This window comes from Rhamphochromis sp. 'chilingali' (genome assembly GCF_963969265.1).
Source record: "Rhamphochromis sp. 'chilingali' genome assembly, chromosome: 10".
NCBI classification, from domain to species: domain Eukaryota; kingdom Metazoa; phylum Chordata; class Actinopteri; order Cichliformes; family Cichlidae; genus Rhamphochromis; species Rhamphochromis sp. 'chilingali'.
Window position 1 is genome coordinate 25,625,682 of NC_137937.1, and position 19,881 is coordinate 25,645,562.

The window sequence follows — 19,881 nt, forward strand, 5'->3', positions numbered from 1 at the left end:
CTCATTACATGTGTTTGGCATAGTATAGCCTTATACTGTGTTTGGCTGATGCAGTGACTAAATTGCTCCTGGAATACATAATGTACCTGAGAAGATAACAGATGGCAGAATATATTATCGTCATTACTTTATTATGTCTGACAGTTGGCTGGAGAAAACATGTTGCATGCATTAGCATAAATATCATCTTTACAAACAGGCACGCTCATAGTGGGCCCGCTATCATTGTTTATCACAGATTCTACTATAATCTTCTTGCAGACAAACTTTGACAAGTAAACACATCAGGTTTAGGTGTTTTGATGTAATCAAAAGAAAGGTAGGATTTTGTTTAAAAGGACAAGGAATCACAGCCTCCTAAGCAACGCTATATTTAAGTATGTGTACTAGGAAATACTGCACAGGAAAACTGTAACAATACTGTGTTACAGTTTATAACCGTAAAAGGCTGATGGGGTATTGTCGTCAATTGCCGGGCGAGCAGCATGGAAACCAAAATTTGTGAATGCGAGAACTTGAAAACAAGGCGACGTAGGATTTTGAAATTGATACATTGGTGTGAGTACTAGGAGGCAGGGGGGATAGCACTGGTGGTTTATTATTTTGATTTGAAGTTGCTAGTATAAATTAATTGTCTTTATTTTTGTACAAGACTTCTGTTTGAACAGTTTGTCTTTACCTTATATAACTTGATATCCTTGAAATTGTTTTCATCAGTCTTAAATTAAACTAAATGCACTTAATTTAACATAAGAAAAGCTATTGATAACTAAGGAGTTTATTGTCTCATCTTGTAAACTACGCCTTAGACGATTCATCAAGTAACTCAAATAACTTTATCGCAAAGAAGCAGATTTTTTTGCTTCAACCCTTCATTTACTGTAAGGGTTTGCGACTAAAACAGACCCGTAAGAGAAATTTAATGAGGGGGTGTGTGTGAGTGATATGGAACCAGTGTCTGTCTAAAAAGAGGGTGAACAGCAAAGATGCAGAGCCATTTCCAAACTGGTTAGCTCAGGTGTAGTGAAACAAAGTGTGTTTGTAGTATTTAAAACAGCAGTGCCTGCTACTGTAACCATCATTACAAACTTTACTGGGAAAAAGCTAGCGGGAGTCCTTACTCAAACCACCTATTCAGCAAGCTTCAACATTAAGAAAAGCGAACTTAATGTTGAATGGAAGCAGCTACATTTTGTTTTAATCAGCAAAAATCTACAATAAAGCTACAGAAGTCAAAATAAAATGAACTGTTAATACACTGCTTGAATTGGGTAGCTCGCTGAAAGCTGACTGCAGCAATCCCACTTGTTGTTCCAGTGATACTTGCAGCAAGCAGATTTGAGTCTAAAGTGGGGGCATGGGCTACAGCACATTTATTTATAGAAATTTAAATTATTCTAAAATAATAAATTAGATTAATTGTATTATTATAAAGTTGTTTTTTAATTTAATTTTTATAATTATGATTTTTTTTACTATTATACCTGAGATGGCTGAATGCTTTGCTTCTTTGCTATTGCCAGATGTTACTTTACAGAGAAACATAGTTACTTAAACATGCACACAGATACACAAAAATTCTGTTAGCACCAAATCACAAAAATGGTCACCTCAGAGTGCTTTATATTGCTTTATACTGTAAGACCCCACAATATAGAGAAAACCACAGCAAATATTGTGCTATTGTAGGGTCTTTGCCAGTCACACCTTGAGGCATCTGTTATTTGGTGCTATATAAATAAAACTGAACTGAATTAAGAGTCTCACTCAGCAGTATCACCTCAGATTATTTAGAAACAAAAACCATATTCTCGCAGTGTCTTTGATCCCTCTGTTATGCAATGCTCCAAAAATTACCTGTTGTCCAATTTGTAAAGTGCAACATTTACATTTCTGTTTTAGAGCTGAGCTCTGAGAACCTGCGTACCTGCTTCCACATTGTTAATGGCTACATATATTTGTCAGCTACAGAGTTTCTGCAGGTGAGACACAACAAAAGAACACTTGGACTTCACATAACTCTTATATTGTCATAATACATGTTGGCATGCTGATCTGCATAAGTTTTTACAGAACTGAACCATCTACCCCGATTATTCCCTCCCCAGAACTACGCAGAATCCTTGTGTCGATCGTTTTGTGACCTGCTGAAAGACATCACAAATGAAGGGCGGGTGCAGGTGCTCAAGGTACTCCCATTCCTCCCCTCTCACAAAAAGTCAAGTCACGTAGATGTTGTTTTTCCAAAATCACAGCTGATTGTGTCTCGTTCTCTTTTATTGTCTGGATTTATTTTTCATTGCTTTTGAGTTCAGCCACTGTGAGAGGTTGTTGTGCCTGTGTGGCCACTGAAGAGCAGGTGCGCTGAAAGCACCATTATATCCAGTAAAAGGAGACACATAAACATTTACTCACACAAACTGCGCAAGCACTGCTGCTTATTAACTGACACCCCATTATAATGCAAGGGGAGCTATGACTTCTCATTACTAATAAAAGAATTTGAGAAATGGCACATAAGGAATATCAAACTGCTCACTCTAGACCCTCTTACCTGCAGCATCACCGTCTTTGATTATGAATACAAGAAGCAGCATTTAGTTTTCTTGGGAAAGTAATACAAAATGTAAAAACGCTGCGTCTTTCGCGTACTGTACCATCTATAAAAAGAGGGATTTTCCCATAATGACAGAAGTTTCTTTACATTTTTATGTGGCTGACCCTTTGTGCTCCTTTTCTGGCTTCCTCCTGAGATTTTCCTGTCAGTTTCTCTCTGCTCCTTTTGCTTACTCCACCCTCTGAGGGTCGCCCTTCATCCTTCCTCGCCCTGTGTCCCTGCAGGTGGTAGAGATAGCTTTAAAGGTTAGCCCCATGCTGGGAGCCCACATGTTTCAGCCCCTGCTGCCAGCTGTCTTCAGAGGTATTGTGGATGGTGAGGTGAGTTTTACCTTTGCATCTTGCTCGAATCTACGCTGGAACTGTGTAAAAGGAGGAACCTGTAAAAATATGTTTTTCATTATTCACCACATATTTAACCTTAAATTTGTCTTTTAAGGTTTCAGTTCTTTCTTAAGTGTTAATAGTCCCGGCCCTCCTTCTAATTTGTCCTTTACTGTCACTTGAAATGAATTCTTCAAAGACTGTATAGTGGCAATTACTGATAAGTCAGCTCAGTTAAAGGTTACACATTCACAGGATTCTGCTGTGTCAGTGGGTCCATCTTTTCCCTCTTATCAAGCTTAATGACTCGTGTTTTATGTAAAACCATTTATGCGTGGTTATTTTTCATCATCTGTATGCATGATTGCGTGTCTATGATCTACAGAGATATCCCGTGGTGATGTCCACCTACCTGGGCATCATGGGTCGTGTCCTGCTCCAGAACTTCAGTTTTTTCTCGTCTTTGCTAAGTCAAATGGCTTCTGAGTGTAACCAGGAGGTGAGGTTTGATGTCTGCCCTTCATTTCTCTCTCCTCAGCACAGACTCGATGAATGTCTGTGGGAGACATAAATGCAAAGTGCCTGTTAAAAGGGAATCAGTGTGAACGAGGCTGAAAGTAATGAGCCAAGGAATTGCAAATGGTAACATTTTCAAGCCCTAAAATGTTGTCCTCCTCTACTGTGAAACTCTGAGCAAAGAAATTAATTGTGCCTAGTTCTGAGATTGCAGCCTTAATCTGAATAAATGCAAAGATGTTCCTCTCTAAGTTGTCTCTCATCATACTATGCTCGTTTTTTCTCACCACAGAGGACAGGACAGGAAGTTTAATCAGAAATATAGCGAAGGTTGAGACGCATCTCCGTACAAATTGCTGCTGCTCTTTTTTTTTTTTTTTTTTTTTTTTAAATAACCCTTTTTTCTGTCCTCCTTATTTCTCTTCCTCCTTTTCTCCGCTCATCAGATGGACCAGTTGTTGGGCAATGTTATAGAGATGTGGGTTGACCGAATGGACAACATCACTCAGCCTGAGAGGAGGAAGCTGTCGTCGCTGGCTCTGCTTTCCCTCCTGCCTTCTGACAACAGGTGAGAATCATTTTTGAATTCTTTTTGTGTTGATTTTGCTTTAAGCTCATGAAAAGTGGGTTGAACTGCATAGCTGACTTTAGGGCACAACAGGGGGAAAGTAATGATGTTCTTGGAAAATTATTTAGTAGACTCTTGTTCATCATTACGGATATAGGTGGTGAAATTATCCTGTATATATTTCTCCTTACAGCCATAAAATGCAGAACAGCACAACAGCTTAACGGGCGCCTGCTTTAACACTCTGGGTGCCAATTATATGTCAGCCGAGCACCACAAATGCGGATACTGATATACACACCTTATACAGGCCAATGCAGACAGCTGGGTTTTCAGACTTGCATATGGGGGCGAGAATATATTGTCAGAAATGAAACGACTTTCCATCTCTTTTTAAGACTTAATGTCACAAGCTATAGTAAGCGATGTTACTTAAATCTGTAATTCATCATCCTTTAGCCAAAGCATGAAACACATTTGTTTATGTCTCTCTTCTTCTGGTGGATTATTGTCCCGACCGTAAACACTTTCTGGGCAACACCTCTCGCTATGATAAATGAAGAGATAAATACGTGGATACGTGCTTACAGACACAGAGTACCAGCCCTCTTACATTGAACTTGAACATTTTCTGTGCCGTACTGACAGAAGGATGATGGTAATGATACATGTTTATATGTGCAAGCCGTCTTTTTTTTTTTAAATTGTTTTTGTTTTTTTCTATTAAGCTGTCACCTTAATCCCCCCCCCCCCCCCCCCCCCCCCCCCCCAGATGTAACGTTGAGCATTTTCATATGAAAGCCTGTAGAGATTTACTTGCTTTTGGAGCAGGCCATTCTTTGGATAGAAATTTGCCTCAAAGATGTTGCAAATGCGTACGATAAGATCCACAAGCATAAACTAAGATTTACTGTTGTGTTCAATGATTTGTATGTAACTTACGAGGACTCACAAGCATGCGGTTCAATCCAAGCACAAATATGAAGCAATCTGACCACACGTAAAACTGTTTTGCAAATACGTACATCATAAAGCTGAATAAATGCTAATCATTTACTCACAACTCATTAAGTTTAGCTCACAAATCTTGGTTTACACTCGTGGATCATATCGGATGCTTTTGCAGCATTTTGCAGTCAAATTTCTCTCCATACTATTCAGGGTACTACAGTTTTTGGTACTTAGGCTTTGTAGCTTTACTCATTGGTTCCAAAATGGAATTTATGGTGAAGTTCCTTTAAAAAAAAAAAAAAAAAAAAAAAAAAAAAAAAATTAGCCAATTTTGCAGCTTTTCCCCTAACTTTAAGTGACTTTTTATGCCAGATAGGCTAGTCCCAGTGTTTCAGAAACTGCTGATCTACTAGGATTTTCCCACATAACCATGTGTGGGTTTTTCAGAGAATAAGAGAAAATATCAAGTGACAAATGCCTTGTTGATGCAAGAGGTCAGAAGAGAATGGCCAAACTGCTTCGAGTTGATAGGAAGGCAACAATGACTCAAGCAACCACTTATTACAGGCAAGAGCAGCAGAAGACCACAAAAGACACTGCTCCTATCAGTTTGGAACGGGAAACTGAGAATACAGATTGCAGTTCATCAAATTTTGAGACCGGAGGAAAGTTGCCTGGTCTGATGAGTCTTAATTTCTACTGTAACATTCAGATGGGACGGTCAGAATTTTAAAAACCTGGTTCTGGCCTGCCATGGATCAACAGTTGAAGATGCTAGCGGTAATATAATGGTTTGGGGGATGTTTTCTTGGGAAACTCAAAGATCTCAATGGGAAGCGGTGAAACAGGACATTTGCATCATGGATAGTCAGCCAACAAGTCTGTAGCGACTCTCTGATGCTGTCATCTCTCTATGGCCCAAAATCTCTGAGGAATGTTTATAGCACCTTAGTTAATCTATGCTACAAAGAATTTAAGCAGTTCTGAGAAGGCAAGAGGTGTTGAACCCAGCACTAGCAAAGGATACCTAATAACGTGGCTGGTGTTATATATGTAATATGTTATATATGATTTACAAGAAAGAAATCACTAGGGGAAAGAAAAGTGAATGGGATTTACTGTGACAGAGTAGTGACTACTTCTCAAAGATCTCTGCGAACTAGTTTGTAAATAGTTTGTTTTGGCATGCAAGCCATCATGTAATCACTGTGAAGTTTTTCACTTAAGGGTGATTTAAATGACAGGCACTGAGCAGCACCACTAATCAGCTATTAGTTTTTCACTTGGGAGTTGTTTTTGGTTGATAGAATTAGAATTGACAGACATGTTAAAATGATCTTAAAGGCAAAGCCTATTTCCAGTTGTTGCCATGGCCACCAATTTAAGACTGTTATTCATAACCAGGGGCACATATGTTTAGTGATTTTATTTTACCCTCCCAGGATATTGGTAGGTATATTTTACCAAAAGGATCAACTGTAGAGCCACTGCTAGATATGATTTTGTGTGTGTGCGAGAGTTGCCTAAACCATCAGGCCAGTAATCTTTATTTCCTAATTAATATTATGGTGACTAGGTAATTGAGCACATTTCAGATTATTTAGCACTGATATCAATATTTAGTCTGATTTGGTACCATGTGTATGTGTAAAATTGCCACACTTACAAAATAAGGGACACATCTGTGTATACTTACTTCTTTCATTCTGATTTTCCAGGTTATGGCTTGTCCTAATGCTTAGTGAACTTTATGTAGCATTGCCTTGGGTCTACCTGGCTGAGAATATGAACTGACAGAAGAAGGAACAGTTGATGTATCAGTGCCTATACTCACTCACACTAACACTTCCTTCCCTGTTTTCTCATTCTTGTTGATGTAGGGGAGAAAAACCCCCCAAGTATATTCTTTCCACTACCACTAACCACTGAGACTCACTCAAATAGTTCACCAGTGACTGTGGCAAGTCTCCAAGCTTGTGTGGTTGGGTTTCATAAACTATATTATTTTTAAAGGTTGTTGATGTCAGTTATATTTATATAGCCCAAAGTGCCAGTCACTTATCTCAGGGCACTTTAGATAGAAGGGTCAAGACCTAACAGTATTACAGAGATAAACAAGACGATACACTTTAAGTAAAGACTTTCTAAAAGTCGGGAGTAATCATTCCCTTTTAACAGAAGTAAAGCGCCAAGAGAACCAGGCTCTGGGAGGACTCTCATTTGTTACAACCGACTGGGGTGATTTTAAAGTGAAAAGTGTAGAAATAGGAGAAACAATACGACAGGCTATTGACAGGTTGGCCGGGCTGGTAAGTGAGGACTGGGAAAATACACCTCTGCAGCCAGATATATCTGCAGAATGGCAGGCAACAAATGACAACAGAGTGAAAAAAAAACACAAACTGAAAGAGAAGACACAGTTAATGAGTGTTAAATCGATAATGGCTTATGAGTGCATTAAGAGTGAAGTGAGTCAGGAAGAGGCTGTTTCAGCAAACCATGCTAAATTATATGAGACTTGAGAGTTTAGGCCTAATCTTACAGTGTCTTGGGTACATGGTAGTGAATTGTTATTTTGGAAACTAAGGAACTACAAGCAAGTGTGAACTCATGAGATATAAAATTTTCTGTTGGAGTCATGTAGTAGTTGTGTGATTGGTCTCTAAATGCTTTATATGTAAAGGGGTTTTAAACTCTGGAGTTTAATTGCTAGTTTTAGGAACGGAGTAGTTCAACTAGAGGCTCTTCAAATGGCTGTTATGATACAATATATCTTTTAATGTAGAAATACAGACATAGTGATATAAGTGATAACTGTGAACCAATAATCAGATAGGATAGTTGATAGATAGTCTTATCTAGAAGTAGCAACTGGGCTAGTTTTTATTGTAAGATAGAATTACTATGAATTTTGCCCATATGAAATGCATATAATGTGAAAAAATTGTTTCCTCTGGAGAACTGTGTGGACAACATGATAAGGCTTTGTTGTGTAACTAATAAAGTAAAAGCAAAATAACACTGTCCCATTTTTTTTTTCCAGTGAAAATGTACTGATGATGTCAAAAGCGATGGTGAGATCAGCATGAGTAATGAAGCTTTGTTCTCTGTTATCAGCGTGATTCAGGACAAGTTCTGTGGCATCGTCAACATTTGTGTTGAGGCATTACATGATGTAATGACAGAAGATCCTGAAACGGGCACTTTCAAAGAGTAAGTATTCATATTTTTTTCCCCTGACAAATGAAGAGCAGAAAAAAACTGTGCTTATAAACGTGGAAATTATACAGTCCAAACCTTCCCATCATTTTTTTCACAAATGAATGGAGTTTGTAATTTTGACAAAACTCATGCATAATGAATGAAGACGCCCAAAAGTGCTTGAAGCACTACAAATGCAGATGCGATGCTGAAGTTGGAATTTATCAAATACAAACCTCAGAAGAAATATTTTGAGATAAAAATTAATTTCATGGGGGCAGCGGCTCACTACAGGGAAAACAAGGAAAGCAAATGAGAGATTGACTTGGTTGTATTTGCACCTTGATAAAGCCTCACAGTAATGCCCGTGTCTGAGTTACCATCACTTTCTCACTGTGGGAAAAGTTACTGAGTACAGCGCTCCTTACACTTTGAACCTCCTCTACATATTTCAATATTTTTGGTCTCTTTCTCAGCAGTTTCTTAGCAGATGTTCACCAAACATAGACACCTATTCACTGCTGTGAAAGATGCTCAGCACCATACTAAGATCTAATGGTGTGAAATGAACTGAAAAGCTGGGAGCAAAGTCTACTGTATGCGTTTGTTTGCCAGTGATATGTTGAATCGTTTTGGGTCCCTGTTGGGTGTGACACGAGCAGTAATATATTTGTAGATGAACATATTCCTCTGAGTGTTGTTTGCTGTTTATAAATGCAGTCAGCTGAGACAGAAAACAGTGAGTAATACAATCATTCCCCTTTTATTTTGGAATTACGTAAACTTTTAAACGAACAGACCTGTGTTTTCGTGAGTGGTTTAGAATTGTTCTTGCATAGTGTGAAATGAGAAGTCCTTACGGCCATGAATGAATTTCAGTAAAATAACATAGTCAATTTGGCATGCTACAGTTTTTCAGTGTTAACAGTACAAGATGTTGACTGTAGCTTCTTTAATGACGTGCCCAGAAGAGTTACCATTTACTAGTCTGCATTTTTGTCTACCCAGAATTGTGAGTTAATTAACTTTTGTCACTTTGAATGTCATTGGTTTAGGTGGAATAGAGTTAAAATTTCTGATCACGAGTTATCAGTAGCTACGCACCACAATCACAGTGTGACATTCAGGAACCCCCCCACCTTATCTCTACTCACAATAAGGCTTAAGTAAGGACAAAGGAAATAAAAGACCATACACAGACTGTATACTGTGCACAAAGGTTTTACTTGTAATTCTCTCTGCATGCAGATGAACCAATATTAATAGCATTCAGGAAAAAAGGGGTGCCAGAGGGTTCAGCATTTGGAGTGCCTGTGTATGCATGCTGCCTGTTCTGAAATTGTCTCCTACTGTGTAGGTTTATTTGCGGTTATTAATATTGAGTTGAATATTATTGTGTTTGCAGCTGCATGCTGATGAGCCATTTTGAAGAGCCCAAGCTGAGTGATGATGAGGAGCCACCAACTGAGCAGGACAAGAGGAAGAAACTGGTGAGTGAAATGTGTAATTCATACACGGTACAGATCTAATTTTGAAATCTTTAAATCAGTTTTTCTCTTGTTTCATTTCCATTACTGGATAATAGACAAATAACTTTAATAATGAATTTATTTCTTATTGTTTTGAGTTTAATTGTCTGTTTATCAGAGTGTCTTTCTGTGTCCCGTGAATTTAAAAAAAACCCATCTGTTCTTGTGATAGTTTATGCCACTCTGGAACTCATAGAGTAGATGCAGAGAAGAGCATAAAGGGTTCATTCCAGGCAGCGAAAAGGAAAACGGTCACTTTATGTAGTATGTTGTCAGACAGCAGTTCAAAGCAAGCTCAAAGCCTCCTGCAAGTCTTTAGATAAGCATGAATGTCAGTGAGTACCCATATGTGGCCCCTAGGTGGGAGATGTACACCAATTAAGTGGTGCATGTATGTATGAGCATGCATCCTCTGAGGATGCTTCCTGTACCACTTTACACTGTGAAAGTTCACGAATTGCTTCACTCATTCACACTATTGTTTAGCTATATTGTTGGTATCAGTGGTCTTCTCTAAATGTGTGCTTAGGCAAAATTACATTTTTTTTTTTGTACAAATGGGATTTTATTTGTGTTTGAGTAAATATAGCTATATTTATATTCTTGTTTTACTTTTCTTTGCATGTGTGTGCGTGCTATTTGCTTGGCAGCATCCCAGTGCACTTATCACCTCAGCCCAGACCCTGACTTTTTGCTCCAGGGAAGAGAGGAGAGAAGACTTAAAGTCGCACCTCTCTCTGCTTTTTAATGTTTGTGAGTGTGTGTGCTTGGAGACGTGCATGAATACATGTGTGCAAGCAATCGGAGTGCCTGCATGATGGACTTTTCTATGTGAGGCATAAGTTGATGAGAAAGGAGACTAGTGACACTTTTTAGCAACTGTGTCTGCATCTGTATGAAACAGAAATGTGCATAAATGTCTATATTTTTCTGCTGGTCTCAAAGATCTTGTGAGACACAGGTATCATTATTATTATTATTTTATTTTTATTTTTATTTTTACATTGTTTTCTCTCTCATGTTCTTTCTCATCAGTTGACATTGAAAATCAGTGATCAGCTAATGTGAAAAACCATAATTTTTTTTGCTGAAATTTAAAATCGTTATCTCCATGTGGCTTGATTATGTTTCAGGTCCACTTCTGAGTGAATTTATTTTTTCCAGCTTTCATCAGAAGCTGCTTCATATGTCTGCCATCTGCATCACTGGGTAGCATAGGGGTTTGTTTGGGTCAGTGCCGCATAAACAGTGCCGTGCAGGTACGGGTAGAAGCCCTGGATACTGGCACTTAAGACATGAAATGTCACATCTCTAGAGATGAAGAAGCTTGAGGTAGTGGAGGAGGTGAAGCAGGCCCAAATAGATCTGAACACACCTCCATGCATGTTTTATTGGAACTGAAGTCCGATAGAGAGGTGGAATCTCTCCTCCTGCCACCCTGTGCAGGCGTGTGGATAGTCATGTTTTCCTAAATTTAGCCCTTAATTTAGAATTTTCCCTTTTGAATAAAATGTTTTTTTTAATAAAGTACATTAAAAGAAATTGATTGAGACCATTTTGCATAGAAAACCTTTGCAGATAAATTTGCTTTCCAATACCATATACTGAGTGTTGATTTATCACAGTGGCTGTCAGTTAATTACAGGAAAATATATAATGCAGAATGAGTTCTGTTTTGTTAAACCACTGACACATTTTCTAGTGTTTCTTGCAGTATAGTGAAAAAGTCTTGAAACATCCCTTATTTCTCTATTCTGTTAAGAAAAACGAAAAGTTCTGCACCTGTTTAAACATGTGGAGCTATGCAGGACATGGAAATGGAGTTTATAAGGGAAAAGCAGACTTCTATTGTAGCAATTCTAACGCGCTTAAAAGTTGATATTTGGTATGAACACATTTATTCAACACAGCCTGAACTCTCCTGTTTTGCTAGATTTTTCATTCTGTATATTATCTGGTTTCTTCTTCAGATACTGATAAAAACTTCAGATAAAAACTATAGTTTTTTAGGTCTGCCACTTCATCTTTTATTCTCCACTTGTCCAGTTTCCTTAATTTTCCTAGATGCAAACTGCACACCATGCTAAAATAGAAGTTTTCAGCCAACAGTTCTTTGAGAATTACTCTGTTGGTGAAAAAAAATTATTTGATGACTGTCAAATTCATATGTTTAGCATTTTTATAGATTAATCTAAAGAAATGGGAACAAACGTGGTTTTTGAGGCTAGTGATACAATCTAAAATTGTTTAGAGACAACGCTGGTTCATCCAATTGTTAGGCGCCTTTTTGTGCTTGAATAATTCAAAAACAGTGTTGAGTAGGGGTTATTGGGATCACCTGAGTGATCACAGTAACAAATAAAGAAAAAAATATTTCTATAAAAATGGTAAGGTACAAGACTGGATTGGAAATGAGTGAAAAAGAAGTCAGTCTCTCTTTGGAAACAATACAAAGAGATGAGAGTTGGCTTAGGATTAGTCCTGTTTACCAGGAAGGAAGATTAAGTAATTCTTCAAGCAGATATAGACAAGTATTTTCTTTAAACAAAATAATTACTTTAGTTTTTTTCTTAGTTTTCTTTTTTCTTTTCCTTGGACTTTTGAGCTTATGTTTGAGTCATTACCTTTTTATGTGGATGAAAAGAACTCTGTTTATTTTCTTAATTTTCAAAGTGCCTGAAAAAGAGACTTTGAGCAATGTAGTCAAGCTTTGTACTTCTCTAAAGTAGTCACCGCACAGGGGCAGAGTGCGAATAAAAATTGGACTTCTGACTTGGACTATCACACCTAAATTGATCTCCCATGGAGAGTGAGATTAGAATTCAAACTGGATAGTATAGAAGTAAATGGCAGGACCAGTCGTATTGTAATTTTTGTTATTTATAGGGGTTCCTCATTCTTCATTGAAGCAAATCACAATCATGAAGCGTCTCGATTGGACTGATTGCTGTCAGTGCAGGGGACCCTTGATTTCACACCAGCCCCTGTCAGCCCATTATAGAAAGTGAAAGTTTCAGTACTTGAGCTTGGTGATGACTATTAGCGAACTAAGGGAAATGTCAGCAGTGTCTCTTAAAAGGAATAATTTAATGAATATACTATTGTGGAAATGCTAAAGATTAAATATAAAAAATGAGTGAATAATTAAAGAACATTACAGTTATCTCATCTCATTTTTGTAACTATTATTTTTTGCTAAATGGTGTTTCTTCTCACATCTTTTTGCTATTTATCTGTCTTTATACATTATAGTATAGTTAGCCATTTAACATCTGCCTGCAGGTATTGGTTTGGTGTTTTGTTTTGTCTTGTCAAATTACATTTAGCTGCTTCCAAACACGGATTCACAGTTTTGTTTTTTGTTACTGCCACTGTCTCCAACCATATATCATAGCAGATCTCACCGCTGCCTTGCAAACCTTCTCTTTCACTCTTGTTGCTGTCTTTCTGTCACAAATCACCCCTGACACTTGTTTCCACCCACTCCACACTCTCTTCTTCATCCCTCTTATATGCCGTGCATTGCTTTGGGTGGTTGACTCCAGGTATTTAAACTCATCAGCATTCACTATATCTACTCCTTGCTTGTTCACCTTTCCACCTGTCTTCCTCACATTTACACACTTGTATTCTGACTTCCTTCTTCTTTCTTTCACATGCACAAGACTATAACAACAAATCTTGCTCCTGCCATCTCTTCATCTCCTACTGATTCTACCGATCCTTAATGTATTGCTTGCCATTTAGTTCAGGAAGACCCAATTTATTACCTGTACTGACAAAGTGAGCAAAACTAACTGAACCCGTTGTATTTTTTACATTAAAAGTATAACTCATTTACTAATTTATGACTTTTTAATGCATATAAAAATGAAAACGTTTCACATTAAAAACCCAGAGAAACATTAAAAATTATTTTAAACTCTCTTATTTTGTCAGGCAGCCAATATGTTTACCAAACCTAAATATCTTGCATTATCTTGCATTTATCAGCGGTGTACCGGCCTTCTATATGTTAACAAATCCCGATGGGCAAGGAAAAAAATCCATAGTTGTTTCCAGCCCTATCGGCCTAATAACTCACCCAGTGGACCTGTCACTTTGGAAACTGGGATCACTTGCAACACACAACGAAGTTAAATTTCATTGAGATCAACTCTTACTGATGGAACCTTGGACTTACATGTTCGCCCATGAAATCTGAGTATTCTAGACAACCAGACTAAGCTAACTGCTGCTGTGTTTTGGCTTCTGTTCATAATGCATTATTTGATTCCTGTGCTTCATCTACAAGGCCAGTACCATCAAACAACAAGAAGGATAGGCAACATCAAAGACTTAGTCCAGTGGGTACTAATGACATGGGTTCTGTTTGTTGTGTTATGGGGGCACACACACACTTGAGCCCAATTACTCTCTCTCGTCTATTTTTTTTTTTTTTTTTTAAACTACACTACGCTAATGTATGTGCACAGCACACATAAAGGTTATTGTGCTGCATTTATGTAAGTAAATGTCAATTACTGATTGAACTACAACATAAAAGTAAAAAATACGTCTGCCCTCTTGCAAACAAATCTACAGCAATAAGTAGGTATATAGTGAGCTGGCTGTTTTCCAAACCTAGTCACTGAATAGTGATCCAGGAAGGTCACACTCGATTGAATACTTTGAGCAATGCAAATAAAATTCCATTTGCCTCCATTGTAGTGTTTGGACCATAGAACTGGAAAAAAAAAATTCAATACCTATTTACATAGCAAAATACCACAAGGTTTAATTTCCATCTTTATGGACTGCTTAAATAAGCAACCCTTGTACTATTTGTAATAGTGTGTGTTGTAGGCAGGTACCTTTCTCAAGGGCAAATCAATAGTAATTGCTAAGGAAGGAATGTGTACACTAATGAGCCGCAACATTAATTTGTGTAGCTTCCTCTCCTACTGCCAAAATAGCTCTGACCTCGAGAAATGGACAAGGGACGTAAGGAAATGCTCTGTTTGCTACTTTATTCATATTTTTCTTTTTCTTTGTTTTTGTTTCTTCTGTTTTTTTCAGACTACATGATTTGCCAAAAAAATTGTGACCCAGTTACAGTACAATTAAATAGGACTTGTTATAGGGAAAGCACAGAGTTAGAGAATCTGGGATACTACACACATAACATTACTAAAAGAAAAGTTGGCGAAGTTAATTTTTTCTTTTTTTCTTTAAGTGTGTTCACTTACACACACACACACACACACACACACACACACACACACACACACACACACACACACACACACACACACACACACACACACACACACACACACACACAGGAGGCCACAATAAGAGTTACATGTTGCATAGTCTCGGAAAACCTGTTCCCCTGCATGTTTTCCACATTCCACTCCCCCCCCCCCCCATTTGTAACAGACCCCTGACACCCCCCCCCCCCCCCCCCCCGGTGTGAAAAATTGATGTTGGACATCAGCTCTTGGAATTGGACTCCACATATCACTATGCATATTACTTCTTATGGGTAATTATATGACAGCTGCGTTGTAGCATCCCAGGTTCACACCAGCTACATATCCTCATTTTCGAAGTCTCATGTGGTGTGCTTTACTGAGGAGTACAGCAAATGTTTTGTTTGATGTAATTTCGATTTATTTGAACAGAATGCTAGGTTTAGTCATTTATAGCATTTGCTCAAGATGTGTAACTGATGAGATTTTTGTTCCAGGCTATTAGGCTAATGAGTTGATCTTCAGTACCGCGTTATTCTGGAGTTGGTATTGGAAGGGTTTGGTAAAAATGATAGTGATATAACAATTATTTTCAAAGTTGTTCTATGAATGTGAAAAGTGACAATGCTACAGTCAATCTCGGGCCAGCAGAAGTTTGACTGCAGCTCTACCTGAATGTTGTTACACAAATGCAATTACATTCATAAATAGAAATAAAATTGTATATATTGTATTTAGGTAAGAAGCATTCATTGCATCTTTGTACCAAAACAAAAGATTTTGCTTTACAAAAAACACCTTCAGATTTAGCCAATGCCAGTTTGTCATACTCAGATGTGGGACAGCAAGTTGGCATACAGGCTTCTTTCTTTCTTTCTTTACTTATTTTTTCAAATTGCCATTTTTGAGAAAATGTAGTTGGTGTTTGTTTTTTGTTTTGTTTTGTTATGTTTGACAAAATAGGCGAAAAATTGAATTAGCTAAAGTCTGCCAATTTTAAAGTGTATGGAGTTTGACATATTGTCCAGCGTGGTTTAAAATCGTAGATAAGGAAAAAATATTCCTATCACATTGTTGCACTGTGGTTGGTATTGCTCAAAATGAATATAAAACAGTTTTTCAAGAGAATACTTATTAATATTGAACGTTTTCTTATTTTGTGCAGATTAGCCAAGTAACTAATTTGGCTCCTTAAATAAAAATTTAATTAAACATGCTTGAGTTATTAAGATGATAAATTAAGAAAGTTGGTGCATTTAAAATTCACATTACAGGTTTTCATTTCTCAGAGTTAACCAAAAGTATTATTTAAAGCTTTGATGAGCTACCAATGAATCTTTGAATTGATCTTGTCATTCAACGGTTTTTCATTATTTCATTTTAAAGAACAATCAACTTGCCTCCAAAGGTCTTCCAGAGGTATATATTTATAGGAAATGAGTTTCAGTGTGTTATCAATTCACTCTGAGTCACACAAAGCATTAGTAATGAAGACTTGTCATTCTTGCTTTATTATTGCTCCTGTTCTCAAGCAGACCATTGGTGTCAGCATAATTTGGTTTTGTTGAATAATAGACCTCTGTTATTTTGTAGCACAAGATATAAAGATTTTCCTTTGTACTGCCTAAGACATACAGAGTTATCAAAATTAGTTTTCATCTCTGTCGGTTCCCAGCTTTATTGTCCATGAGAGTAGTCGGAGTTGACATGATTGCAGTTTTTTTTTTTTTTTTTAATTGGCAAGCGATATAGAAAAGCTAATAGGCTTATCGAGACATATGCAGAATATTGCATTGTGTCTGTAAGGCAGTACTCGGAATGCTGTCATTGTGTTCTGTTTGGATAGTTGACTAGAGTAAGTTATTATTGGTAAGTTAAAGTAAATATACAGATTGATCTGCAACCCCAAAGCCATGCAGTATGTGGTTTAGCAGTATCTTGCTGAAATATGCAAGACATCTGGATCGGACCACATGTTGCTGATAGTGCCCCCATACCATCAGAGGTACAGCGTCCATGTTTTCTACAGTGGATTTCAAATTTTGATCCATCTGCCCACAGAACAATTTCCCACTTTGCCTCAGTGCATTTTTAATCAGTTTTGTCAGAGATGACTGCATTTCTGGGTCATTTTCACATATTACTTATTCTTTGCATGGTAGAGCTTTGACTTGCATTTGCGGTTGGCACACACACAATGATTTCCTTCTCTTCTTAGCCTATGCAGTGATTAAAAAAAATCACTGCATAGGCTCATTGTTTTTAATTGAGTGCTGAGGACCTGAAGATCATGAGCGTCCAGTGTTGAGATTTTTTTTTCTTTTTCCGATTGGTGAACCAATGCACATCTTTACTTCTGAAGAAAACTGCGTTTCTAAGATGCTATCTATATGTATACAATCTTGTTACTGATCTGTTGCCAGTTAACCTAATTAGTGGCAAAATGTTTCAAATTTTTCCTCCAGTGGTGTCTGTTTAGTACCACTTATTTTTACCCCCTGTCCCGGCCTTTTTCCAGCATGTTGCTGCCATGACCTAGTTCACTATTTCATGAATCTTTTGTGAAACAGTCAAATGTCTTATTTTAAACATTTGATATGTCTTCTATTGTGACACTCAGCTGAATGTCACAGAGAAAATGAGAAGCATTAGGAAGGTAACCAGAAGGCAGTTTACCTCCATTTCCATGACTTGCATTAAATCAGTTTCTTAGATATCCACACAAGCTTCTGCTCGACTAATGAGGCTAAAACAGCAGATAAAAACATGAGATTTTTTCATCCATGAGCTACCTGTAATGTTTCTTATAAATGATGCATGAAACAAACATAAATGCCATCATATTTGGGCTGAACAGACTTTTTTTTTAATCACTCTAATTAGATCAAGAGGTCTGACCTCGTGCATTTGCAGCATAAATACACAAATTTTCAACCTCAGCAGAGATCAAATCTGACAGCATGATTTACATCTGTAATGCTATTCAGGACTTTAAAGGATTCGCAGATCCCTGTTAGACTAGTGCTAAACAGTTATCATTAGTGTTGGCATACTGATGACTCTACTCCATTTTAACATTTTAATAAGACCGTGCTCTTAAAAAGAGAAGCCAGATATTATGACGTTATGCATGCACCACAGGGAACATTAGAATGATTTTGCCCTATGACATCTCTGCCAGTCTTTGTTTTTACATTTCAGCTCTGCTAATCAGATGATGCACCCAAAAGCATGTTGAGTATTTAAACCTGTCAGCTCTCTGCATTTATTGGGAGTTAATTAGTCTGATTCAAATAATGAGGATAATTGATCTTTGCTCTGACAATTCACTTGTAAAATCGATCATTATGTATCTTAATTACCAGTGAAAAGCTTATTCATTCTGCATATGGCTCATTACAGCGCTAACAAATCTCTATGATTTTGATTGGTTGGTATGAGAACAATACAGTGTAATTCACACTATTGCACTTTTCTCACCAATCACCATGTTAATGCTATGCTATGCAAAGAACTCTGGCTGTTTATTCATTTTTTCTTCTTTTATTTTTATATGCAATTGTAATTCTTATTTTTATTATTTTAATTGATGATTTTACTGCTCTAAATCTTTTTTCCTAATTTGCCATTCTGCCTTCTTTGCCTCTCTCACTTGTAGCTTTCTGTAGAAATTGATACTTTTTTAAATGCACTATGCTGTCAGTGGAAGCCGGTCACTAATGTTTATTGATAATATGACTGATACAAGTAGGGTGAATTATGAAGTGTACAGGTCTATATTCGCTGCTCAGACTGAGCCAAATACAGCAAAACAGAACAGCACTTCACAATGAAAATAATTACCCAAAACAAGTTTAAAAGGCAAAGAAATTGAATGTTCGGCAGTGGCTAAGTCAGCCATCTGATCTCAACCCAATAGAGCACGCCTTTCAGTTCCTGAAGACTGAAATGAATGCAGAAAACCCCACAAACAACCAGCAACTGAAGGTGGCTGCACTAAAGGTCTAACAGAGCATCCGAAGTGAGGAAACGCAATATTTGGTGATGTGAACGGGTACTAGTCTTTGACTGTAGAAGATTTTCTTAGAAGTATTAAAAAGTCCTCCTTTTAATCCTTTTAAAAAGCTTTAAAGAAAGGGAACCAATATATAAATTATCTTTTTTTTTTTAAAAATAATAATTTAGCCGTTTAGTTCCATGAATGCTTATTCATTGACGACTATCTTGCGAGTGTCATCTTGTGTATTTTAGCAAATTTTAACACAATGACGTTAATTAAATGCAAAGGCCCTCAGTATAATGTGACAGATACTATGTTTTGCCCTCTGCTAGCTAAAGCACAGCACTTATGGATCTAGTATACTGTATACACAGTATGATCTGTGAATAGAGTAGCTGTTTTGAGTGTTTTACAAATTATTTAAAGATTGTTAAGCTATGGAGTGAACACTGAATAAAGTGAATGGGGGATTTACAGCATGATGCTGCTAACAAAATCATGCTGCCATTATGTGTGAAGCTGGAATTGAGGAATAGACTGTCCATTATAATGTAATACTTTCTGTCACAAGCTACAATTTTAAGATGGGTAATGGCACAACAGATGCTGTTAAAAGGGCACGGTCTAAGTATGAAGTGTCTGGTACAGTGTAGCACATTCTCCTTAGATAGTTTGCAGGCATCTTAAACAATTAGCTCGATTTTGAAGATTATTTGTCACAACAAAGGCTTTATTAGAAACACTAGTGTGCTTTTTTAAAAACTTTGAATTGAGCTCTAGTGGGATTTAAAAAAAAAAAAGAAAAAAAAAAGTGATGTTTAACCTCCTGAGACCCGAACTCTTTCATGGCATGCATTTTTAATTTCTCTTTGCTATTTGGGCTGATTGGGACCTTATGAATGTAAAAACAAAGAACGTGATTTTTTTGTTTTAACCTTATTT

The 19,881-nt window shown here is 37.2% G+C and overlaps 1 protein-coding gene across 1 annotated transcript in view; it reads left to right on the forward strand.

Moving 5' to 3' along the window:
- The window catches only part of ipo11 (importin 11), a 128,014-nt gene that overhangs the window by 88,180 nt on the left and 19,953 nt on the right, over positions 1-19,881 (forward strand). The window contains exons 23-29 of the mRNA XM_080893946.1: positions 1,903-1,982; positions 2,109-2,189; positions 2,842-2,937; positions 3,326-3,439; positions 3,903-4,024; positions 8,093-8,188; positions 9,582-9,666. Of these exons, the coding sequence (XP_080750072.1) occupies positions 1,903-1,982; positions 2,109-2,189; positions 2,842-2,937; positions 3,326-3,439; positions 3,903-4,024; positions 8,093-8,188; positions 9,582-9,666 (674 nt within the window). The remainder of the gene's footprint in view (positions 1-1,902; positions 1,983-2,108; positions 2,190-2,841; positions 2,938-3,325; positions 3,440-3,902; positions 4,025-8,092; positions 8,189-9,581; positions 9,667-19,881) is intronic.